Below are 16,138 nucleotides of genomic sequence, written 5' to 3' on the forward strand. Positions count from 1 at the left end.
GCAAATTTTTTTTATGCCATATGCAAGCACTGTATGTGCATTTTGAAATGATTTATCTATTTTTCTCTGTCGAAAAATCTTTCTTCATTTTTTGGTATTTTCAAATAGCAATAAATGATTAATGAAAAATACATAAGCAGAAAGAAAAAAAAAAAAGATTCATCAAAATTCGAATCAATCATTTCAGGCAAGACAAAATTTGTTTTATTTTTTTTTTTTTTGCTAATTAAGAAATAAATAATTAAGTAGGCGAATATATAGTTTTTTGAACGGAATAATGAAAAGGAAAAAGGAAACAAAAAAGTTAAAAAAAAGAACTGCTATCCGATCAAAATTCTCTTTTATATTCCGGTTAGAGCACTTAAGATTGATTAATCATAATTTATTACTAATTACTTCTTAGGTGCATGTTGTATGCCATCACTATAACATGTAAATATAAATTAAACTTAATTTTTCATTCAAAGAATTGTTTCTCTGAAAGGATGCATAAATCAATTCATTTCTATTTTTTGAAATGAAATTGACATAGTGGAATTTTGAAATTCTAATTGAAAACGAGTTCATCAAATATCAAATTTCAAATGCAAGAGAAAAGTTCAAATACGAAAATTTCTTTTTGTTCTTATTACTTATTTCAAAATTTCGTATAACAAATTGTACTGGCTAAAAGCGATAAATTTATGGGAAGTAAAAGAGCTGTGAAAGTAGAAAAACTCCAAAAAACAACATAAAAATTTTCATTCAAAATTATGACAAATTGTAGAATTGAAGTTACTTCATTTTGTAAAAAATTAAAACAATTTTCTAAGAATATAAATTTAAAAAATGAAATTAGAAACAGAAAATGTTCATATTTGCTTTCCAATAGTGAATATTTTTGTCTTTTGCAGCAATTTTAAAAAAAATTTGAAAAAAGGAAATTATAAGATTTCACTTCAATTTTCTTTATTTTTATTTTTAATTAATTAATGTTTTTTTTTTTTAACAGCTCAGTATTTTTATTTGCGAAACACAAAAATGTAACAGCTAATTGCGCTTCGAGAGTAATGCGGATGATATGAGTAAACGTACAAATAACGTTGAAGAAAATTCTAAAATCACGTAAAAAAACATAAATTTTAAAAAAAAAAAGTGAAATTTCACTTAGATTTGGCTTGCAACTTACAAAATGAGTAATTCATCATTATTTGATAAAAATCATTATTGAATTATCAATAATTAATATCAAAGTAAATAAAAACAAAGTAAATAAAATCAGAAAAAATTCTATTTTACGAATTGATACTTATATTATCTATATTTGATTTCAAATTAACACTTGCACGGTAATATTAATTATTAATCGTCGTTCTTGCTAGAACTGATATTGTTGGTTGTCGTATCGTTAACTTTCACAAAATTACATCTCTAAAAAGTGAGCTATTTTTTACTGCAAGTAATTGACATGAATTATCTAAAAGAAAGAACAGAAGGAAATAAATTGTCACTTATCAAACCAATAACTCAGGAAAGTATTAAAAAACGATAATTTAATCAGCTAGAATTATTTAAAGTTAACTAATCATTTCAACTATCATTTCTTGTCTTCCATTTGTATTTTCAATCAAAAAATTTCAATACATACGTTTGAATTTGTCTGGTTTGTTTCGTTACAATTCGTTTCATCACTATTAATTGAACCTTAACATTTATAATTTTAAAAGAATTTAAAAGCAAGACTGGCAAATTTTATTTCTTAATGATTAACAATTGAAGAAGAGATAACAATAAGTTCCTAATACATTAATAACTCTAGCTACACCATTAAGCATTTGTCCCACATTAACGGCAACGAAATAATTAGAATTTACTTTTTTCAACTTTTTTGCTTTCCCTTATACTTCATGTTAAGATTTTCCACCTATTTGCTACAATGTAACATATCTTATATACTACTACTCGTTTCACTCTACAAGATAGAACTTATAGGTATGATTTCGAAGCTTTTTTTTAATCTTTAAAATCGATATGAAAGGACCTACAATTTTATCTAATAGTAATGATCGATACATTTCACCTTTCGACTCTAACATCGACGATTATTTATTGAAATAGTTATGTCTTTGATCTATCTATCATAAAAAAATATCATTTTGTTTAGACATATTAAGTATTCTCGTGATATGACCTATAACTATTACTTCTTATACGATTTAAAGACTGTAATTAATAAATAATAAACTCTGCACAAAGATAATATTTTTTGTACAGCGATTAGTTTTACAATTTGTCATAGATTTCAAAATTAATCAATTAATCATTCTATTTTAAGGCATAATTTGCTTTTCTATGAACAAGCAAAAACTTACCACTATCAAAATATCGAATAACATTTGATTCATCATTTAAACATTTGACGACACATTCTTGAATTGTCAAAAAATTATTTTCATTTCCACCCATTCCGGAATAAATGAATGGTATGCATTGCCGGAGAGCAGCATTGTAATACACACGTTTCTCTTGTCCGATTCCATGACCAATTTGTACCGGAATGCTGCATGGTGACATGAATGCTATAAATTTGTTCAATTTAGCAATGATTCTAACTGATATCTTTTCTTTTATTTAACAATATTTTTTGACGGATCAGTTTTGTAACGATGTAATGAGCATGAAAATAAAAGATGCTACATTAACCTTTAACCTTATCTTGATTATCTCTTGCTAATTTTTGTAAATACTTCGGCATAAATTAATGGAAAATTTTTCATGATATTTAATAAAGTTGAATGCTCACTTGTGACTTTGCAACATACAGTTGTTGATATGTCAGCTCCAATGTGACAAAAATAATTTGCAGGACACGGATTGGTGACAGAACAATGTATGATTACTTCCCTTTCATCCTGATATGGCATTCCTGTTGGACAGATAGCCGATAAATTTGACAGTGGTAACAATGATAATGGTGATACTACCATAACAGGTTCACCTTCTGCAAATTGTTGAAATTAATTTAATTCAAATAAATTTAAAACCAATAAAATGTGATATATGAAATTTTCTTGCAGTTTAATTATAAATTTGTACTTTTTGAAAGATTGTTTCTACTATTTCAATATGCCAAATAAAATATTAATTACTAATTTCTTTTCATAATTATACTAATTTTTTTCTATAGCTGAAATAAAACTGAAACAGGTATAATCAAATTAAATTATAACATTAACATTAATTAAATATAGTACTAATATGGCTAATATTCACACCTGGACAATGTTTAGCACAGTCGGCTCTTGTTAAGAAATTGTTTTGATTACCACCAATACCAGCATATTGAAATGGCTTACAAGAGCCAGAAATACGATCATAGAACCAACGAGTGTATGGTCCCTTATCAGTGGCAATTCCTTGAGATAGTGGTAACTGACAAGGATCCGAAGCTAAATACAATTCCTGATTACAAGTTTAACTTTCACAGACGATGAAGAAACTCTTTTCATAAGTGATATTAAATAATTTGAAATTAGCATAAGGCATTCTACCTCCTGGACAGCACACTGTAGTATCAGCATCACCACCTACATGACACCAATATGTTGGTGGACAGTAATATGCGTTTTGAATATTACATTTTGCTAACGCTAGCAAATTATTCGAACTTGCTATGGTACTTTCGAACGGACATGGATTTCGAAGAACTGAAATTTTATTAAATTTTTAAAAGTTCTTTTATAAATTCGATTTTCAAAATTAAAAGTTGCAATTTCAAATGCTTTCTTTGCTTTCAATTTCTAGTAGTAGGATAATTGTGAATATATTTACCTGGACATTTTTGCGTGCAAGCTTCAGCTGTTAAAAAATTATTTTCATTACCACCAAGACCAGTATACATAAAATGAAGGCACTGCCGAGAATTTTGATCAAAAAACCATCTGAAAGATTGATTGAAGTAGTAATGAAATTTTAAATTAAAAAATTTAATTTCATTATGAAAAAAAAAAAAAAATTGACTTCAATACACCGATCGCTGAATGAAATAATATGATTTAGTGAAAAAAAAAGTGAAAGGAACCTGCTAAGTGAAGCATTTCCGGTTCCGACAGCTAATGGTGATAAGCAGGGTTGACCAAACGATGGACAGCAAACTGATGTCTCAGGTGTCGCACCAATGTTACAGAAATAGGATGTTGGACATTGGGGATGTAATGCGGTACATTGCAAAATATTACCATCTATGGATTGGGCTGGATCACCCATTGAACATGGATTCCTGAAAGATTTTCTCATTTTGAAAGAAAAATTTTTAATTTAAAAGATCAAAAAAAAGGGAAAGAATTATTTGAGTAGAATAAAAATATGGACTAAAAAACTATGCTGAAGTAGAAAATATTCACGCAACAAAATAAATGAAAAAGTTTAAAATTTTGGTTTATAATTATTTTTAGTATAATTTAATATAAAAACGAAAAGTTACGCTAATTCGGGACATTTCTCCTGACATTCCTTTAATGTTTGAAAATTATTCTGATTACCACCATAACCTGAATAGGTAAATGTAGCGCATTGATGTAAACGACGATCAAAGTACCAGCGTGGAATTGCTACACTTCCGGAACCTTCCGCAAGCGGCAAAACGCATGCATTTTGAGCTAAAATTTGTTAAAATAAGATAATGCGACAAAAATTTAACAATTAAACTAATCTTCCGAAATTCATGCTTAAAAATTAATAAAGTAGTTCCATTATTCTAAAGCTTCTAACATCACAATTCAAGAAATTTAAAAAAAATCTCGAGAATAAAAAACAAACCACCAGGACAACACAAAGAGGCAGCGATATCAGCACCTACATGGCACCAGTAGCCAACCGGACAAATATTAGGTCCACTAGTTGAACAGATTAGATATCGTCCATCACTTCCTGCTGCTGGTTCACCGTCTGCACATGGATTTGAAATTACTGAAACTTTTCAAAATACTCAAATTTTATAGTATGAAAATGCAATTGATAATCTGCTAAATAATGGAAGGAAATATTTTTCATTTTCAATATTATTGTAATACAAACAAAGTATTAACAACTGCATGAAATAAATCGCAGAAATTTGTAAAATTACTTTTTAAATGGGAGAATTTTAATTTCAATCCAGCAATACAAACCAGGACATGTTGCTTCACAACTTGCTCGTGACAGGAAATTATTTTCATTTCCACCCAAACCGGTATAAATAAATGGTAAACACTGTTTGGTTAACGATACAAATGCATAACGGTTCAACTGTGCTTGACCAGTTCCCGGTACACTCGGTTCATTGCAAATATCATTGGATTTTCCTGGACAACAAACCGTTGTCTCCTCTGTGTCACCAATATGACAGAAGTAGCCCGTGTTACATACGCTGTAAAAATTGTTGTTAATGATAATAATAATAATAATAATAATAATAATAATAATAATAATAATAATAATAATAATGAAAGATGTAATTTTTAAATTCAAAATTTATGTTTTGCACAAGATTGACATTTTGTACAAAATTTTTCTTAAATTTTAAAGTAATTTTTGGAGTACCAGATAAGACTTATTGTAAGGAATTATGGTAATAATTGTAGGTTGCAGATAACCAACCTAGCATCGGTAGCACTGCACATAACTGGATTCTGGTGTTCATCTGTTTGTGGTGGTCCAAGTCCACATGGATTTGGCAGTACTAAAAAATGTAAACTTTTTTTCAACATTCAAAAACATAACTGCGTATAGTGCAATTCAAATCTTTATCAAAACACATCCATTCATGAATTTCATGTCACGTGCGTCACAAATGCGTAATATAATTAGATATTACACGGATCCAGGAATCAACAGATGATCACAGAATTCAAATTGGAAGACGTTTCATAAATAATTATTATTACCTGGACAACGTCCTTCGCAATCTCGTAACGTCAGAAAATTATTCTCGTTTCCCCCAAGACCAGAGTACTGGAATTGCTGACAGGTATGCGTTGCTGAATCATAATAGAATCGTACCAATAATGCATCACCGCTTCCTACTTCTAGTTCCTGCTCGCATGGTATCCCATTAGCAGGACAGCAAACCTGAATTATGGTTGACAGGTATAATCATTAGCATCGCCCTCCCTCCAACTCATCTTAACCGTTTCTGTATTTATAGAAGCATCAAATTAAAACGGTCCATGGATTTAGTTAAAACAGTAAGTATTTCTACAAGGTAGCGCACCGAATTCTCCAGCGATGCACCAATGTGACACCAATAAGTTGTTGGACATATCAACGGTCCAGTAGCGCCGCAGCGTGTAATTTGCCCATTTAGACCGATATGAGGACGTCCAGTAGAGCAGGGATTTCTAAAATTGGTTAGGGAGAATTTTATCTTTTTCTTGGTTTATCATTCTATTTTTTGAAATTTAATTTGAAAACTATTTGTATTTCATTTCTTTCCAACATTCTATCATATACCAGCTTGGGTATATATACACAATTGTTATAATTTTTCATCCTTGAAAAAAGAAATTTTGGCTTCTCATTTATCATCAGCATAATTAATTAAAAATGTCAAATTGTTATTATTAATAGTAATTAATAATAATTTTATATTGTCACTGTTAATGATAATAATAGCAAATATTATTGATAGTGATAATGAATTATCTTTCATAAGTATTGTCCATACTTAGTTTATGGCTAAACTTGCAAATCTGAACCAGAATATAATCCCACCTAAATTCAGGACATGCTTTAATGCAATCTTCACGTGTTCGAAAATTATTTGAATTACCACCTTGACCACTATAAACAAAATTCACGCAAATTTGTGATTGTGTATTGTAATACCAACGATTCAAGACTGCATTTCCATTTCCACTGGATACTGGCATACGACAAGGATCACCAACTGAATGACATTTCCACAATAAGTTTCAGTCCATAAATTAATAAATTATTTGAAAGAAATAAATTTGCTCTGAATTTGGCGTAATAATTTGGAGAAAACAAGTAGTAAATTTTGAAAATTAATCTTACTTGCAGGACAACAAACTGTTGTTGAGGATGTCGCACCAATGTGACAATAGTAACCGATACTACACTTACTGGTAGTGGTGGTGTCACTGTCACATAGTATTGGGTTACCTTCTGGACCCATAGCTGGCAGGCCATTTTCACAAGGATTCTCTAATATCGGGCATGTTTCTTCACAATCCGTCTTTGACAAGAAATTATTCTAAAATTGATAGGAAAAATAAATAGAACATTCTTGCATCAGATCTACACATATTATACACAAAAGAAGAAGGAAAAAAAAAAAAAAAAAAAAAACGAAATATAAGGATAAGTACTTAATTTTAAATAAATTTTCAGAAATATCAAATTAAATTTGTGCGAATGGATAATTTATTTTTGAGACTCTATAAATATTCCAATAATTAAACAAAACATCATTTGTTGAAGTAAACTAAAGATGTTAGAACTACCGAAATGTACGTTTGCTACAAAAGCAAATCTACGAAAGTAAATGGATTTTAAAAGAAACAAACCTGATTTCCACCTTTTCCAGAATAAATAAACTTTTCACACGTTCTTGCTATACTGTTAAAATAGTATCGAGTAAGCTTTGCTTTACCTCTGCCCTCTAGCATAGGCTGAAAGCATGCTAAAGGTATAATTCCGACCATATCATTTTGTTCTACCAAATCAGTTCCTGTGTCTAGAGCTGCACCATTCAAATTTCGCATAAAATTCATCGATACCAAACTTCTTAGCGGTCTTAGTGGATTTGTAATTGGTAGTGCATTTACATTTGCTACTGAAAATTTAAGGAAAATCAATGAATAGTTAAATATGCTAGAATTTAAAATATAATTTAGCATTAATAAATTGATTTTATAACGTTATGAAGATAAAACTATTATAAAATTTCAAGTGGTACCAATTTCAATTAATTTTACCAATTATTTATAAATGTTTTATCGGTTATTCAGAATTTTAGACATTTATTATGCTCTCTTTGAATATTTAAAAGCTAACCGATGAATCATTTATTTGCAGGCACTACATACCTTATAATGGCTTTAAGAATTTTCCTATAAAATTTAAATAATTTACAAGATGGGCAACAGACTGATGTTTGTCGTCGATCTCCTATGTGACACCAATAATTAGGAGGACATAAAGGATTAATAGATGAGCAAAATGCAACATTTCCATCATTTCTGTCAACGTATGGCAATCCAAGAGGACAAGGATTGTCATACTCTGTAAGTAATTTATCATAATAATGATTTTATGCAGTTGAAAATTTCAGATATGACATAGATAAAACTGATTTTTACTTTCTGAATTTTTATGACAAAATCAAATCCGATTTTTTGATAAAATAATTATGTCAGTTATTTCTGAATTATTGAGATACCTAGACTAGACTTTGTTATTATTATAAAAATTTTAATCTAAAAATTTTTAGTCGCTCTAATTTTAAAACATTTTTACCAGGACAAGCCATCCGGCATTCCTGAATTGTTTCAAAGCTATTATCATTGCCACCGAATCCCGAATATATAAATGGTCGACATAGTGATGCTTCTGTATCGAAGTAGTATCGTGGCAAACTGTATGTACCGGTTCCAGGTGCAAGCGGTTGCAAACAACGATTTCCTCCTCAAATTTAAACAAATAAATTTGCATCTTTAAAATGTAATATGTTCTGCTCTGTGAATTTCTAATTTCAGTTTCTCGAAATCGATCAATAATTCATACCTTTTGGCTTAAAAAATTTGAAACTTACGAATTGTTTCCATCGCTGTATTTGACACTAAATTTTGTACCCCAGTATTGAATTCGTTTGACATTCTAGCACCTCCAAATGCAGTCCCAACTGATGAATCAGTAGAGATACCGGTGCTAACCGGATTACCACCAGGAAATATCGGAATACCAGAACTAATTGATTCAGATATTACAGGACTTTTTGGAATACCAGAATAAAAGTTAGCGAATGGATTTGCTCCACTAAAATCAGGTGCTTCAATCCTGGCACCAAACTGACTGGCAAAAGTACTTGGTTGTGATGCATTACCGAAACCTGACTTAATATCAGTGGCTGTACCTGACATATATCCGAGGTATTCACCGGAAAGAATAGGTTTGGCATTGAAATAACTGATAGAGCTGATCGGTGAGATACCACTAATAGCCGCCATCTCAGCGGTATCAGTCGAATCAACAATTCTGCTTCTGTCAAAGGTGGATGAACTACCACTGCCACTCGTAAACTCGTTATAGATGCTACCATAAGCAGAGTTAATGTTTGCCGTAGGATTCAGTATCATATTTTTGCCATTGATAAGCATACTTTGATCAGTTCCCGGACAACAGGCTGTTTTTGTCAAATCATCCAAAACTCGGCAATAAAATCCTTTTGGGCATGAATGGACATTTTCTGGTGTGCATCTAAAGCTTTTGAAATTTCATTAAATTGGAACAGATTTAAGAAAGAAAACGATAATCAAAGTGATAAGCTTATCAATTTATCATATTTACGATATCAGCCATGAATATGCATACTGTTCATGTGCATTTGTCTGCATTTGTGGTTCGCCATTTCCACATGGATTTGTAGCGCCGCAACTTTGCTGACATGTTCGAAATGTCAAAAAATTATTCTGATTCCCCTAGAAAGTAAAATAAAACTTATAAAGGAGAAGAAAATAATAGAATTTCTCCATATTTGTATTTAAACTAATAATAATAATAATAATCTGAAATTAATTATGATGGTTTTCTTTTGTGCTTTTGAAGCCAATAATAATTATTATTATTATTAATAATTAATAATAATAATAATAAATACATATTTTTATCCAACCATTTTTCATTTTCAGACTTTTTTTTTTGCATTTGCTATATGTGTAAATGATTTCATACCTTGAAACCATTAAAAACAAACGTTTTGCAGAAATTATCACTGGCATCATAGTACCAACGCCTTAAACCGGTTAAACCAATTCCGGATTCTTGCGTTTGTTTGCATGGATTGTCAGCTTCAAATGGTAAAAAAAAAAAAAAAAAAATGAACGTTACAAATAAATTTAAGAAAAAATAAGATCATTTTGAAATTATAGACATTCGTTATTTAATACTTTTTTTTCTTGGAAATTTATAGTATTGTAAAGACTAATTTTGACAAAATTTTCAAATTTAAAACATATACTTTAAAAAAAAATTGTTTTTTAATTTCAAATAAAATATACTTAAAAATTGCTTTTTAATTTCAATTAAAAATTGAAATTGAAGTAAAGGAATATACCAATTATTGGACAACAGAATGTTTCTTGTGGTCCAGAACCAATTTGGCAAAATGTTCCACGAGGACACAGAAATGAATCAGACGGAGAGCAGTATTGCAATTGAAATCCAGTTGGCAGTGACCGGAGACAAGGATCAGTGATAGCTCCACTGATAATATCAACGATTCCATCAACTTTCGACTTTGCTGGAATCGAATTGGTTTCATCGCTTCCAGACATCTAAATTTATATATAAATATTCCCTATAGATAATGTGTGCTACACTAATGTAATAAATTTACTTTCGGTGTTATTTACTGTCAACACAATTTCGCAAAGGCTAAAGGTCAAAAGCTAAACAACCAATTTTAGGTGTAATATTTCTATGTACAACTAAAATAATAGACTTCAAAGAACTAAATTTTTTTTTTTCTGTAAAACTCATAATATAGTTATAAGTTATATGAAATAAAAAAAAAAACTTTTTGTTAAAGGATTTCACATTGCAATCATCGGAAGTAGTTTATTAAAAATTAAAAACTTATCATTTGAGAAGAGAGATTTTGAGTGTTCAAATTTTCACCGAAAGGCTTATTATATTGATTGGCATTGTTAGTTGTTGACATTAGTTCTGAAAATCAAATAAAATTGGTTCTACCTAAAATTAAGATAGAAGTTCCTCAAATCATATTATTAAGTATAAACCTGATGCAAGCACCATTTTTTGTGGAATATAACAAATTACAATATAATATTATTTGACCTATCAATTTAAATACTAGATTTGTGATTATTTTATAGGAATTAATTTGGTAGTTATCGACGATAAAAGATCTGAATGATAATTTAATTCAAAATGTCTTATAATACCAATGAATATAGAAATAGTACTAATTTTTACTTGCTGCTTGTGAATAAGAATGAGAAATTTTTGAAGAAATTTTAGAGATATTTCAGAGGGTAAAATTCTCTTGCAACTTTATTAGAACTTTCTTTCCTTATCTCAATTTATCAGAATACTGCTCTACTTCATAATTCTTGATTCAATTAGAACTTCTTGTTCAAGTCGGTTACACAACTAATTTCAAAATACCTAGCAAACCTTTAACTTCTTCAACAAGAACCAAGTGCTGTGGAAGAACTGTTGTTAAAGATTGCAATTGTTTGAACTTTTCAAAATTAAATGTTGATTCTGTTGATAATGTGGACATTTCCTTTGTTGTAATTTGAGTAGTAACGAATGGCGATGGCGAGACAGTTGTAGTTGCAAGCGACCCTGATCATCGAGACTTTGTTAGATATTAAAATAATAATAATAATAATAATAATAATAATAATAATAATAATAATAATAGTGGTAATTTAAATATTGATTGAGACAACACTAATAATTATTATTAATATTGCTATCGTTTATCATTAAATGATTCATTCATTTCATACCAGGATTTAAGCATGTCTCTGAACATTGTTCATATTTGGTAAAACGATTGTTATTGCCACCAAATCCAGTATAAACAAATTGTTTACAAGCTTTATTTCGAGAATCGTAATAAAAGCGAGGGATTTTATATGGACCAGTACCCGGCATAATGGGAAGTAAGCAAATATTGTCATCACTAGTATTCCCTGTAAAAAGACGAAGAGAAAGTTTCTATTATTTATTTTGTCTGTTTAATTACTTTATTTACTCATTATTTTAGTATCTAAATCATTTCTTACTCATTTTTTTTTTTTTTTGAATAACATAAACAAAATAAATTTTTCTATCGTAAAAAAAATAAATGAATAAACTCTTTGCTCAATTTACGTCATCATTTCCATATGCTATAAATTGTTATTTTTTTAAATTTAGTTTCCCTACATTCAAATTCTTCACAAATTATGCTTTTAATTTGTTTAAGTTTTCCTTTTTTTTTTCTTTGAAGGAAAACAAATTTTTAACTTAAATTTTCATAACATATAGAAAACCTATTGTGTTATCTTTGTCATATGAAAATAGTATGTGATTTACATTTTTTTTTTTTTTAAAAAAACAATCCAAAAATTTCTCTGTTATCAAACTTTCTAATGCCACTAACCAATGCCACAAATATCCAAACATATGCGATCTGTTTCAAAATTATTCGCATTTCCTGCTGAACCCAAATAATTGAATCGAATACAGCGATCGGCGGAAATATCAAAATACCATCTAAAATTTGAAATGCAGATTTTTTTAAAAGAAAGTTTTCATATTTTATAGAGATATATAACCGTAAAAATAAACATCATCAATTGAAAGTTGTGATTTTGTTTTAACTTGTAAAATTGACGAAAGCTACTTATAACAATGTGTGTAATTGCAACATTAATTAATCATATTTGAATTGAGTAATAACAACTATCAGCAAGATGGTACCATTCTGGGAAGTTAGTGAAATATTACCGATAAGACGATAAAGTGCCACTAACAGTGACTCCTCGATCTGGACTGAGTTCACAAGGATTTGGGACAACACCTGAAACTGTAGGACAAGTGCGCAGAAATTTTGTTTACGTTAGCTAACATGATAAATGATCAGTTATGAAATGTTGTATCTATCATTTTAGAACATATTAGAAATATTGTGGACATTTTTCGTTTTCTTTTTCGTTTTTTCGGGTAAATAAAATAGATTAGAAAATTAAGAAGAAATTATTTTGAATGATACTTTGTTGCTCCTCCACCGAAAACTTTTGATTGCCAACACCAAGTTTATTTGAAAGCGAACCATATGCTAATGATTCTGCAGATAGTTTACCTGAAATACTCGTATAGAATAGAATTTTATTGAAATTAAGACATAATAACTATTATATAGGAAAAATTATGCAAATTTCCAAATAATAAAAAGTTTTGGAAGTTAATTTCAGCATTGGCTTAACTAAAAGAAAAGAAAAACAAACAACGATTTTATGCAAAATTATTTGAAATGAACCAAATAAACGGATAACAGTTTAACTAATAAAACAAATAATATTTTAATAAAAGGAATGTATAGCAATTTATCGGCAAAAAAAAAAAAAGATAATTATCTTATTTAAATTACAAATTTTAGCACAAAAGGACAACTGAATAATAATTTACCTAAAATATGCTTTTTCATAATATATTTTTCATTCTGACAATATCAATATACTAAATAAAAACTGATAATAATTTACCCAGAACAATTAGAAGTATTTCATTTAGAAAAAAAAAAGTTATAACAATTCATCTACAACAGTATGTAAGAAGTAAAAGAAGTAATAATTTATTTGTCTTAACATAGAAAGCAAAAAGTTATGTAAATAAAGGAAAACAATATTGATCAAAGAATGGACAATAATTTACCCATTCAAAAGAATAATAATCTACCTTGGAAAAGAGAAATGAACGACAATTTACCCAATAAAAGAAAATAGTAATTAAACCAAAAGAATGAGCAATACTTTATTATTAAAGAAAAGAACGATGATAATTTAATTTTAAAAGTTAATTAATAATTTACCTAAGCATGCTTTTTCACAATCTGTTTTTGTCATAAAATTATTTTCATTTCCACCGTATCCAGCATATGTTAATTGTTTACAGGTGGAACTTTTCCAATCATACCAAAATCGACCGATTTGTTCATTTCCGTAACCATTTGCTGGTGCCAAATGGCAACGTTCTTTCACTGTAATTTGTTATTAATCGATTATAAAATAGATAAGCAATTAATTAATCAAATATACGATTAATAATTGTAATTAATTAATTTTACTGAATGATAAAATATAGACCAGAACACATTATTTCAATTAAATCTTTTCTTAATTAACTTTTTCATGTAAATCGTTTCAAACTGCATCGTAATATATTACAATTCTTTAAAATATATTACAATTCTATTCTTTAAAATTTTAATTCAGTTAATTCCGAAAATATTTAGGCTAGAAATTAGCTAGAATTTCGGAAGTATACCTTTACATTCTTTTGCAGATTCAATAAACGTAAATTTATTTTTTCGTCATCAGCCTTTAGTTTCATGTATAATTTTTAAAGTATTACGGAAACTGCGTTCACGTCAAATTAATGTACCTTTTCTGCTTCTTGGACAACAATACCAAGAATTTTGTGTTGCACCAACATGACACCAAAATCTTTCCGGACAAGCCATATTGCTATCCGGATTTTCATTCGGTCGACATGTTTTTACCGTATCATTAGCTAACAATAACGGTATTCCTTCTTCACAGTAAAGCGAAATGCCTATTAAGATTTTAGCTAATTAATAGCACTTTGTCATCCTTTTACAAGTAAACTGCTTGTCAACTAAACTATGTTAAATTTAGTAATTAATTTTGAATAGATGCTAATCTTGATTTACTGCAGTAAATCGAAAATTAATGAATTGAGCAAAAAGTGAAAATGCATAATTAAACAAAATATTTAATTGGATTTTTTTAAAAAGAGAATATTTCAATTCTAACACATAACTTACCAATATTTGTGTCATTCAAAACCAATGAAATGCTTTTAATAATTTGATTTGTTTGAATTATAACAAAAACATAAACAAATACTACAAAAATTATGTAATATCGTATATTACCAAATGTCATTTATCTGAAAAGAATTTTTAATTAAATATTCCTAAAATGATATTTTTCAAAAATCCACAATTTGCTTGTTTAAGAAAGCAATATAGCTTTCTCCTACTGACAAATTAAAGTATTATTATTATTATTATTATTATTATTATTGGGTATAAAAATTTCAATGTTAGAATTTTTTTCATAATTTTGGGAGTAGACAAAGATAAGGAATGAATGATGCAATTGATACGATGATAACCACTATCAGAATAGTTAATTAATGGAACAGAAAATTATGGATCTATTAAAAGCACAGATTGAAAATTGATAAATATGCAATAAATTTGATCTAAACAATTTCTATTTACGATACAGTTGTAAGGATGTGACGAGGAGAGGAGAAGTGATGATGACACATAATAAGTGGTGAAATGGAAGATAGAATTGTGGACAATGAGATGACCATCACGATGTAAGCTCAAGTATTTTGAGTATGTCGTGTAGGAGGAGAAGAAAGAGGTAAAAGTAGATAAGATGGATGAGGAAGAGAAGGAAGAAAAATTTTTGTTTACTAAAGACTTACTCTAAATATATGCAAGTGAAATTGCCCGATGAACAAATAGAATGACACAATTGAAAAGCATATTGAAATTTCATTCTTTTATCCTATTTATATTATTAAGTAAAATTTTGCTTACAGATATAACTTTTCTTTTACATTCCTTTTTCTGAAGTATATATTTTGTGCAGTTACTATTTCATTTATTTTCAAATTATTATTTTTTTCCCTCATTTCAAAGTAATCCCTTGCTTTTATATCATCCTTTAATTTGAAAAATTACGATTGTTCGTGGTCTTATTAAAACAAATGAAATCTTATGCCAGAGAGATTTGCAAAATTAAAATTTTTGGCCGATAAAAAGTGTCAAAAAAGAAAATCCTACAATCTGTTTCATTTATATTTGACATATAATTAATTCTATCAATTAGAGTCCTATTTGTAATGCTTAAAGACTAATATTACAGTCACGTAGGTAGTAGAGTTAATTATTACTCATAAATGCATTTAATTACTTTAAAAAAAAAAAATAGAATTACTCATAAACAGAATTAATTACTCAAAAAGGTATCAAAAGAGCAACACTAACTCAATAGATTCATTTATTTTAAGACATTTCTGTTACTAATAACATTTATTTCTCACTTTTAGTGCTAGCTTTAACAACCAAATATTAAGTATAAATTTGAATTTTTTTAAATCAGGT

The 16,138-nt window shown here is 28.5% G+C and overlaps 2 protein-coding genes across 2 annotated transcripts; both read right to left on the reverse strand.

The window, feature by feature from the left end:
• Positions 1 to 1,341: 1,341 nt before the first annotated feature.
• Bm3821 (Kunitz/Bovine pancreatic trypsin inhibitor domain containing protein) lies at positions 1,342 to 10,532 on the reverse strand (the record flags this gene model as incomplete). The annotated part of the gene is made up of 23 exons (XM_043082419.1): positions 1,342 to 1,410; positions 1,628 to 1,683; positions 2,352 to 2,558; positions 2,783 to 2,980; positions 3,255 to 3,428; positions 3,531 to 3,686; positions 3,811 to 3,920; positions 4,061 to 4,258; positions 4,463 to 4,637; positions 4,798 to 4,947; positions 5,148 to 5,386; positions 5,617 to 5,698; positions 5,904 to 6,087; positions 6,230 to 6,356; positions 6,730 to 6,904; positions 7,033 to 7,231; positions 7,545 to 7,813; positions 8,113 to 8,262; positions 8,497 to 8,664; positions 8,792 to 9,456; positions 9,571 to 9,677; positions 9,931 to 10,046; positions 10,313 to 10,532. The coding sequence occupies 23 exons, from the start codon at positions 10,530 to 10,532 to the stop codon at positions 1,342 to 1,344; spliced, it is 4,194 nt and encodes a 1,397-aa protein (XP_042938353.1).
• Positions 10,533 to 10,825: 293 nt separating this feature from the next.
• On the reverse strand, positions 10,826 to 14,900 carry Bm18117 (Uncharacterized protein; the record flags this gene model as incomplete). The annotated part of the gene is made up of 9 exons (XM_043082420.1): positions 10,826 to 10,923; positions 11,395 to 11,568; positions 11,736 to 11,921; positions 12,374 to 12,486; positions 12,721 to 12,793; positions 12,986 to 13,075; positions 13,805 to 13,972; positions 14,377 to 14,547; positions 14,780 to 14,900. 9 exons carry the CDS (start codon positions 14,898 to 14,900, stop codon positions 10,826 to 10,828), a joined length of 1,194 nt encoding a protein of 397 aa, XP_042938354.1.
• Positions 14,901 to 16,138: the final 1,238 nt, after the last annotated feature.

This window comes from Brugia malayi, assembly GCF_000002995.4.
Source record: "Brugia malayi strain FR3 genome assembly, contig: Bm_v4_Chr4_scaffold_001, whole genome shotgun sequence".
Classification (NCBI taxonomy): domain Eukaryota; kingdom Metazoa; phylum Nematoda; class Chromadorea; order Rhabditida; family Onchocercidae; genus Brugia; species Brugia malayi.